Source organism: Priapulus caudatus, unplaced genomic scaffold (genome assembly GCF_000485595.1).
Source record: "Priapulus caudatus unplaced genomic scaffold, Priapulus_caudatus-5.0.1 Scaffold269, whole genome shotgun sequence".
Taxonomy (NCBI): Eukaryota; Metazoa; Priapulida; class Priapulimorpha; order Priapulimorphida; family Priapulidae; genus Priapulus; species Priapulus caudatus.
The window spans coordinates 72407-81958 of record NW_014577330.1 but is presented as its reverse complement, the minus strand read 5'-3'; the positions used below and the strand labels follow the sequence as shown (position 1 = coordinate 81958).

Genomic DNA, 9552 nt, shown 5'->3' with positions numbered 1-9552 from the left:
GAAGGTGTGCGAGTTGGAGGAGGAGAAGAGGAGGAGGGGGAAAGTGATGGAAGTTAGGAGGAGTGGAGCGGGGAAGGAGGAACGGAGAAAGGTGATGGAGATACGACAATGAAGGTGATGGAGGAGGCAGTAGCGAGAAGAAGGAGGTGGGAGGAGGAGCGAGGAGGAGGGGGACGAGAAGTTGATGGAGATCTCGAATTGAAGAAGGTCATGGAGCGATAGGGGGGCCGGAGACGAACGTTGGAGTAGGGAGGAGGAGGCGGGAGAAATGATGGACTAGGGGAAGAGCGAGGGGAGAAAATGTTTGGAGTAGGTGGAGAAGGAAGAGTTGGAGCGAGAAGGAGAAAGGGAGAAAGGTGATGGAGTAGAGGAGAGGAAATTTGACGGCAGGTGTCGAGGCAGCCGGAAAAAGGTGATGGAAGACATCCGCAGGAATGCAGGTGATGGAGGCAGAAGTACGGAGGAGCGAGGCCGTAGGAGGAGGCAGGAAGTGAGGAGGAGGAGGCGGAGAAGGCTGATGGTAGTAGGGGCGCGGAGCGAGGGAGCGAGGGGAAAAATAGAAGCAGCAGCCGAGAAGGGGATGATGGAGATCGAATGCAAGGTGAGGGGAGGCAGGAGAGGGGCAGGAGGGGCGACGTCGAGAGGAGGAGGAGGACGAGGGGAGAAGCCGTAGATAGAGTAGTCCGGGCAGGAGGAAGGAGAAGGAGAAGGAAGAATGGTGATAGAGTAGGGGGAAGGAGGAGGCCAGGAGAAGGAGGAGGAGGGGAGAAGGTGTGGAGGTAGCGTGCGAGGAGGGGCCGGAGGAGGAGTACAGTAGCAGTGAGGAGCGGGAGGGCGAGCAAGCGTTGTGGAGTACGTGGAGGCAGAGGGAGGAGGAGGAGGAGGAAGGCGAGAGAGAAGAGGCGGAGGCAGGGGAGACGGTGCTGCTTTCCTTAGAGTAGGGGAAAGATGCAGCCGTGCAGGAGGAAAGAGTAGGAGGCAGGAGCGTGCCGAGTCGGGAAAGGAGGGCTTGAGTAGCGTGGAGGAGGCAGGAGGCAGGAGAAGAAGGGAGGCAGGAGCGGCGAATAAAGGTGATGGAGTAGGGGGAGGAGAAGGCACGAGGAGGAGGAGCAGAGCGTGTTGGAGTAGGGAGAGGAAGGTAGGGGATGAGGAGCAAGAGCCGGAGGGAAAGAAGAAGCCAGGAGCAGGAGAGGAGGGAGAAAGTGATGCAGATCGAATGCAAGAGCGGGTCATGGAGGAGGCAGCTAGTGGGCAGGAGGAGGAGGCAGGAGGAGGAGGAGGAGGAGGACAGGGAGGAGCGAGAAAAGGTGATGGAAGTTAGGTCGTGGCTAGAGGAGGAGGAGGAAGCGAGGGAGACGGTGTTGAGTATGGCGGCAGGAGGAGTGAGGAGGAGGAGGAGGAGGAGGGGAGGAGAAAGAGTAGCCTAGGAGAGGGCAGACGGGTTGGAGTAGGCGCAGGAGGAGGAAGAGAGGAGAGGAGGCAGGAGCAGGAGGCAGGAAGGAAAGTCTTGGGGTAGGTCGGAAGAGAAGGAGGAGGAGGAGGAGGAGGAAAATAAGAAGAGTTTAAAATGATGGGAGCAGCGGTGTTTGGCGAGTTATTAAGGGAAGTTAATGTTATTAGGTCAAATCATACAGTAATGATTACTGGTACTGGTAGTGGGGACTTTAGTCTACTGACAAGTTGTATTTATTAACGAGTCATTTTATTATTGAAACGCGCCCAAGTGCCTGTGGAGGAATGCTGTCAGCTTGACAAGAGCACTCTGGCTTGACTGTGGCGAATTGTTTTGATTGCTCTGATGTTTAACTTGACTGCCCCCTGGTGGAACAAGAAGACGGTGTATTGTAGTATTTTGCACGTCTCCCGAGGCTGAGTCCAGAGGAAATAATTAGCAAGTGTTCAAAAGTTCTGTTACCTGCAGCCCAAATGTTTCAGTATTATAGCAGTATGGATCTATAACGGATGTGATTAGCCGATACATCATCGTGCCCCTATGCTGTCAAATGGAAGTGGATTCGTGCCACACCAGTGAAAATGACCAAGCCGACGGCGCCGTCAGATCTGTTATAAGGCCAGGCAGTATTGGTGGGCAAGCAAGTTTAATCAATTCATGTACATTGTATTTCAATGAACTTAGACTTAGTTGTACTATCATGACGAGCAGAAACATATGAGATTTCCATTTTTGGATCTTGATGAATTAATTAACGAATAAAACTATTAGTATAGTATTACTACCACAGTATACTGTATATATAGCCTATGAGTATGAGTCATTGAGTATGATAGCTCCAGTACTACTACTAGTAGTAGTAGTAGTACTAGTACTATAGCCGATACTATAGCCTATAGGCTATAGCCCGCGTTCATTAACTGCCGCAGGGCTATAGAACATTGTCAGCTCGATTTCGCTTCGGCACTTGGTCCCGATTGGTTCCACGAAAAATGGCTCAGAAAACGCAAAGTGATCGGGCTTTTTAACACTGATTTACCTACATGGACCTACATCTCACCTATCTTTTTAAACACTTTTTCAACAACTTTACACTATGTATTTATCCTTTTATTACTCAAAGTCAGCACTACTGGCAATCCCGTTTTGAAATATTCTGGCGTGCGAACGCGTGACGTTACCGGATATGTAGGCAAAACACATGGCAGCTATGGTGCAATACCGGTGACGTCTCGCGTTCGCACGCCAGGATATTTCAAAACGGGATTGCCAGTAGTGCTGAATTTGAGTAATAAATGGATAAATACATGGTGTAAAGTTGTTGAAAGTGTTTAAAAAGATAGGTGAGATGTCCATGTAGGTAAATCAGTGTTAAAAAGCCCGATCATTTTGCATTTTCTGAGCCATTTTTCGTGGAACCAATCGGGACCAAGTGCAGAAGCGAAATCGAGCTGACAATGTTCTATAGCCCTGCGGCAGTTAATGAACGCGGGCTATAGTACTAGAGCTAAGCCTATGACTGAGTATAGAGTGTTCTGCGACTTGCACTAAAAATAGCAACATTACTATTAGTATTAATATATTATTAGTAATATTACCTACAATCTCGTGCCGCACGTCATACTGGTTCCCAGAATTGCGTACACATGTTACCAATATGTGCAATCTACCGATTTTATATGCTGTGGCTATATGCCCGGCAGCTGGGCACGGGCTTCGATTTCCTAAATGCTCGGCAGTTCCTAACCCTAACCCTAACCCTTGTTTACTTGAGATGATGCTAAAAATTAAAAACTGCTGGGCATTTAGGAAATCGAAGACCGTGCCCGGCAGCCGTCAGATATATGGCGGCTACCGGGCATGTAGCCACTCTGGATTTTATATCGATAGATTGTACATACGATAGTGTTATTACAGTAATCTATATTAGCAGTAAGTCTAGTGGATCTCGGTTTTGCATACAGGTTTACCAGCGCTTCTGGGGGTGCTAGAGTTCGATATGATTGCGCAGACCCGGTTTTACAGGGTGTTGCAGGCAGGTTTATCAGCGTGGGTTGGGGGCCAGGGAAAAAAATATACTGGAGCGACGAGCGATTTCGCTCTGGTAGGCTCTAAAAGTAAAATCGCTCTGGTAAGAACAATAACGGGAGCGATCGCCCGAGAGAAAAATTGCTCCCGTGGTCTGATAAATTGAAATGTACAGTGAGCGCTACATATACACCGTGCAAGCAGCAGCGGCTTAAGCTGGGTTTACACTGACGATTATATATGCAGTCAAGTTGGCGTTTTTCTTTTTTCTACCCACCTCTCTATATATATATATATTCAAAGCTCTTACGTTATCGACAACGAGGCGGCAAACGTTTCAACATTTGACCCGTAGCGTGCACGCGGGGCGACGCGGATACGCATTTTTGCATGTATTAATTATATGCCGCCAGCGTGGTGCCTAAAGCAAAAACGTGCTCTCCCCCTAGGGTGGAGGGACACACCCCTGATTGCTGTTGTCTGATTGGCCACTTGGCAAAAAAACATCCAACTTGCCTGCTCTGAGTTGGGGAAATTAGAACATGCTCTAATCTTCCGACTCGCTGCTATCGATCGGTTGGACGTGCGACTTTTGCATTTACACTGGCGATTGTCAGTTGCCAAACTGCCAAGTTCGTACAATTCGGCAACTCAAAATCGTCAGTGTAAACCCAGCTTATGTATCTGCTGCAGCTGGCGCTGGCTAGATCAACCTGCTGACGCATAATAAAATACAATTGATAATAAAAGTTATACAACAGAGTGTAGAACTAGAAACTGTTAACACTTTCATTCATATTTAAATTTAACTTGACAATAATACCAGCTGAATATTTCAGGCGGCATTTACCAGCTAATACCAGCTAATACAGCTCTTGCCTTGTATTAATCTGCAATGATGTGGTTACAATTGCGTTCATACATTGTCTGTTGAAACTATGAATGATAGTCAATGATAAACTATGCTGACAGATGTGATGTGATGTCACAGACTCACAGGCACACCTCTCTGTGAGACTGTGACAAATTTACTGTGTACTTTCTTATTTTGAGACTGAAAAAAGTTCATACTGTATGTTTATTATAGAGTAACAAAACAATAAGCACTCTAGAAGTAGTGACTAGTGAAGCATGTGTACATGTAGAGAGAGCAGAGTGAGAACCGAGAAGGGGAGTGGTGGACAGAATGGTAGTATGGTACTATGATAGAAATTAGAAGATGGGAGAGGTCAGAGGTGTCGGCGCCTCGGAGGCATATATTGAATGCGAATGGATTCAAAGGATGTTTGGATCATGAGTTACAAGTGTGATTAGTGATATGTAGTAATGTAAATATAATTATAGGTACATGTATTAACAGAAAATTTGACACACTCATGGAATTAATAATACATACTATTTACATTGATGTATCCCCACAAATAAAATAAGAGTACATTATATTACGTATTTTTCGAAAGTTTGAAACTGGTAAATTTTTGACAAGTCAGAAAAATGGCTCTGGTGAAAAAAAAGTATTTTTTACCCTGGCACTTCCGGCAGTATCCTGGGGGACATAGACCCTATGAGCGTTAGTTTATTGAAATTTTTGGCCATATTTGACCATGGTCTGAAAGTGTGTTTTTTCTCTTCCAGTTATGTTGAACATGACTGAAGAGGACTACACACAACACTACTGGCCTAAGATTCAGAAAGCTGTTGACCAGTCTCTGTCACCTAATCGGTCAGCAAGCATATACTACGAAGAGGTCTACAGGTGAAAAAAGCTGTTTAATTGTTGCAGTACATAGATATGATATACTAACTAGTCATATACTCGGATAATCAAAAGTTGGATAATATGTAATATTAATGTTATGTAATGTTACATATATAATGTTAAAAAGCTGTAATATGTAATTGTTATTGACCAGTTATTTAAAAACGGTAGGCCCAAATATTTATCAAATTCTGTTGGAAGTGTAAAACAGGCTTTATTAAATAGCGTCCTTTCTTTGATGCCTGCAGTAATATGGCAAATTCTGTATTTCTAGCTGTGTGTACAAGTGTGTATGCAAGCAGTTTGCTGAGCGTCTGTACAACGACCTTATGGTGCACATATGCAGCTACCTGGAGAGACTTTCCTGCAACCTATCTCACGTAAATCTATAGCCTAGTAAATGGCGTGCTATAAACTAGATCAATCCTATTATATAAATGTGTTAAAAGGTTCATCGAACTGCTCGCTACCCTGGGGTCGTCTGGCTAGGGATAGCCTCACGTTGATAACATGCTGGCAGGAGTAATGTGATTGTCTTCTATCCATCCCGGAATTTCTACCCGTATGTTGAGTACATATGGTTGGATGGTGTTTAGATTGTGGATCCAGTAAGCTTCTCTTTTCTTTCTGATGTGGATCGTATGTGGCTGTGCAGGCTGAGGGGGGTCTGAGAATATTTTTTCAATGCTCCTGCACTGAAAGTCCACTGGGGTGTGATTGTCGCTGCTCGCTGCCTCCCCTTAGTTTCGGGGGGAGGGCAAGTCCAAATCCATGAGTGTGGTGATAAGGGTGCTGCTGGACTCAGATCCGTGGGATGCTGGGCCGTCCTGGTCTGGTGAATTTAAGGAAACGTGTGAAGAAGAGGCCTGGACAGCCAATCCTATTATATAGCTATCCTATATATATAGCCTATATATAGCTATTCTATATATTGTATATATATGATCGTATTATATTATCCTATTATGTCGATATTCTTGAATGTTTAGTTTAGGTATTAGATTTATGTTTTATGTATTCTTTAATAGCTCTCGCTTATTGAATATACATCCTATTAAACACATCATTCTCTCAGCAGGGAAAAAATTAAAATTAATTTTTCGGGGGCTACTTTTCAAGCTTGCGTGCATGAAAATAGCACTCTAAAATTTGGTTTGCATTGAACTCTATGCAAATTTACGGGGGCTCTTTTTGGCATTTCGGGGGCTAAATCGCCCCGAGCCCCCGTGTATTTTTTCACTGATTCTCTGTATTGGCGAGGTCCATACAGATTAAAAGAATCGTGTTGACTGGTACATAAACACTGATTCTGACATTTCTCTCAACAGATTGAAAATTCAGTCAACTATATCAATAGTTTCCATTCTGCAATGAACCACTACACCAAGTGTCTCGATGGAATAGTGCCAATATTTAACTATATGGTAAGTTACCGGTCATGTCGGTTGATCTTACTTATAGACTGGTTTTGCATAGTTCTCATATTAGTGTACAAAGGTTAATAAACTTCATGATGTTTAGCTATAGAATTCTTGTCGAAGGATATAAATCATCCAGATATGCTGTAAATCAAACAAAAGTGGTACACATCACAAGGAAAAGCTGGATTTTATCAATAAATTCCGCTAAAATTCTGAAATGACTTGGTAAATTTCACTTGTTTAATGGAGAATGTCAGTATTATATGGATATATATATATATATATATATATATATATATATATATATATATATATATATATACTGTATCAAGAGCTAATAATACCTAGAGTGCTACAACGGAAAACGGGGAAATAGTGCTATTTCACGACTACATTATTCTACTTTGCCTGCGAGTCTAGAATAATTTCATGGTATTGCATTAAGCAGAAATTCTTTGCTCTCTAAAACAAGACCAACCGCTTGTCAATACGATACTCCTAGGCGGAGATATCGGCTCGTAAACCTCCCCTCCACATGCCAAACGCCGCCTCGAATCCACTTCTGCCAGCATCCTACACGCGGCTAAGCGTTGCTTCGTGAAAGTTCGGTTTTTCCGCGATAAATTATGAATGACGGTGCTCGGTTATCATAGGTGACATTCGGGGGCATCGCCTATGCCCTTATCTTCCATTATCTTTCCTAGCACGGCTAACGCCCGTCATGATGGAGCCGGCTCCAATCAAGTTTTGTACAACGCAGCTCAGTTACTAAGTGTAGTAACAGTACCAAATTTGGGCATATGACATCAATTATCAGCGCTCCAAGTGGTGACGGAAACCGATAGCCAAAATGCTTACCCGCGTGTAGGATGCTGGCAGAAGTGGATTCGAGGCGGCGTTTGGCATGTGGGAGGGGAGGTTTACGAGCCGATATTTTCGCCTAGGAGTATCGTATTGACAAGCGGTTGGTCTTGTTTTAGAGAGCAAAGAATTCTGCTTAATGCAATACCATGAAATTATTCTAGACTCGCAGGCAAAGTAGAATAATGTAGTCGTGAAATAGCACTATTTCCCCGTTTTTCCGTTGTACACTCTAGGTATTATTAGCTCTTGACTGTATGTATGTCTTTTACAGTGCCAATGTAGTAGTGCTAGGTCCAATATCGTCGTATTGAATACAGACTATACAACATTTTCCAGTGATTCACCAAAATCAGTTGTGCGGTGTTTCACAAAATTCTTGTGTTTTTTTGCAGAGTCGATTTTACATAGAGAGCAAATTGCGGGTCAATCTGAAACAGGAGTTGCTGAGAGCGTTCACGCACGAGGTCGGACAGAAGCACATTCTCAGGCTGCTGGGTACGAACGATAATACAACTGTACGTCACAACGCGTAGTTTATATTTCGCGCATCACTCGTGGCTGACAGAACAACCCAAGTGCGTTTGGCGGATTGTGCTAGTCGGAAGTGTGAAATTCAGAGTTGAAACTCATATCTGGTCTTTAATTTTTGCAAACAGTTCGGTAATTAGACCATTATTTCCATGGTCTGTAATTAGTTGTGAATCCATGAATACACAATGGTTTATTGTGAATTGAGATGATGATGTCGTGTCGTGAAAGTTGTTGGACCTTTTAATCTCAGCGCATTACAAAATCACTTGTATCGCTTAATTGTTATTCAGCTGTTATACCAGACCTTCAGGCAAAGCCATTTTCCATCGCGCCGTCTACCATGGCAAGTCTCGTGAAGAATCTATACACACTGCAGCCAGGTATGCGTACTTCTGTGCAGAGTAAACTTATTAGAATCAATGCTGCTGTGTGAGAAAGCCATTGGAGGCATTCCATCACCTTATCCTGGTTTTGCTGCAAAAGTGAAGTGAGGCGGCCAGAGATACTTGGGAATTTTACTAGACTGCGGTTCGTTGCCAATGCCTGTAAGTGTGAATTTGACACCCAGGTTTTTCTGCTATTGAACGGTGGAGTAGTGTAACCAGCTTCTTTGCAGCCTTTACCCCTAAATATTTTCTCAGAAATAGTTTTATATTATATAGATTTTCTATATAACTTCAGGCCATTTTTAATAATGATTATTTGAAACAATTCCCTCAAAATGGATCCAGAGAGCACCAAACACTGCCAAATAGAAATTTCTCATGCCTCAAACCTCAGCTGCAAAATTCGGTCTCATGTATAAACTACCTCCTTTTAAAAAAAACCTGACACCTTTGTGCGATTTCCATTATTGAGATGGAGCGATACTAATGGAAATGTTGTCGTTGTCTGTAGAGTTTGCGTCGTTGGCACCGGAGGTTTTCGCCAAGTTCATTCCCAGGATAATGCCGCCTACAAGCTTGGCAGACCTGCCAACCCTGGTTCAGGAGACCCAGCAGATGCAGCATGACCTAGAACACAGACAGGGTTTCACTAGGTAGGCCATGCAATATGTAGATAATGGTATAACATGTCACCGATATAGTCACATGGCTGAAGAATACCATTTTGGTAACTAATTCCGTGGTCCAGTTTGTAAATGAGTATTTAAGTTTGGCGCGCACAAGCTGTCAATCTGCGATGTGTCTCTGTCACGTTCTGTTGTTTTCTGTAGGTATGATCGGCATTTAAAGAGGCAAGGAGATGACGATGTTCTACGTAAGTTCGGCATGTTATTGCTTTCTTTTTTACCCCCTTAAACATTTATCATATATGGCAAATCAAAAGCACATTATACTAATATTTGTTTATAGGACTACTATAATATTATAAACTAACAGTTTATCTGCTATTGGTCAGTTATAAATTCCATGAAAATATTGGGGATTTCAGGCAGTTGTAAAAAAATACATAATTTTTTCATTTAGTCTGTTCAGTATATTATTAATGTTTAT

General features: G+C 43.4%; 1 protein-coding gene across 2 annotated transcripts in view; it reads left to right on the top strand.

The window, feature by feature from the left end:
- Positions 1-1831: 1831 nt before the first annotated feature.
- LOC106808336 (CDK2-associated and cullin domain-containing protein 1-like) overlaps positions 1832-9552 on the top strand; it is an 8743-nt gene continuing 1022 nt past the window's right edge. The window contains exons 1-8 of one of the 2 annotated variants that reach the window (XM_014811019.1): positions 1832-2085; positions 5117-5237; positions 5515-5620; positions 6569-6664; positions 7918-8020; positions 8347-8436; positions 8954-9095; positions 9273-9316. In XM_014811019.1, the coding sequence (XP_014666505.1) occupies positions 2004-2085; positions 5117-5237; positions 5515-5620; positions 6569-6664; positions 7918-8020; positions 8347-8436; positions 8954-9095; positions 9273-9316 (784 nt within the window). In that variant the 5' untranslated portion in view covers positions 1832-2003. Of the gene's footprint in view, positions 2113-5116; positions 5238-5514; positions 5621-6568; positions 6665-7917; positions 8021-8346; positions 8437-8953; positions 9096-9272; positions 9317-9552 lie in introns of both variants that reach the window. The other variant, XM_014811018.1, reaches the window with a different exon arrangement.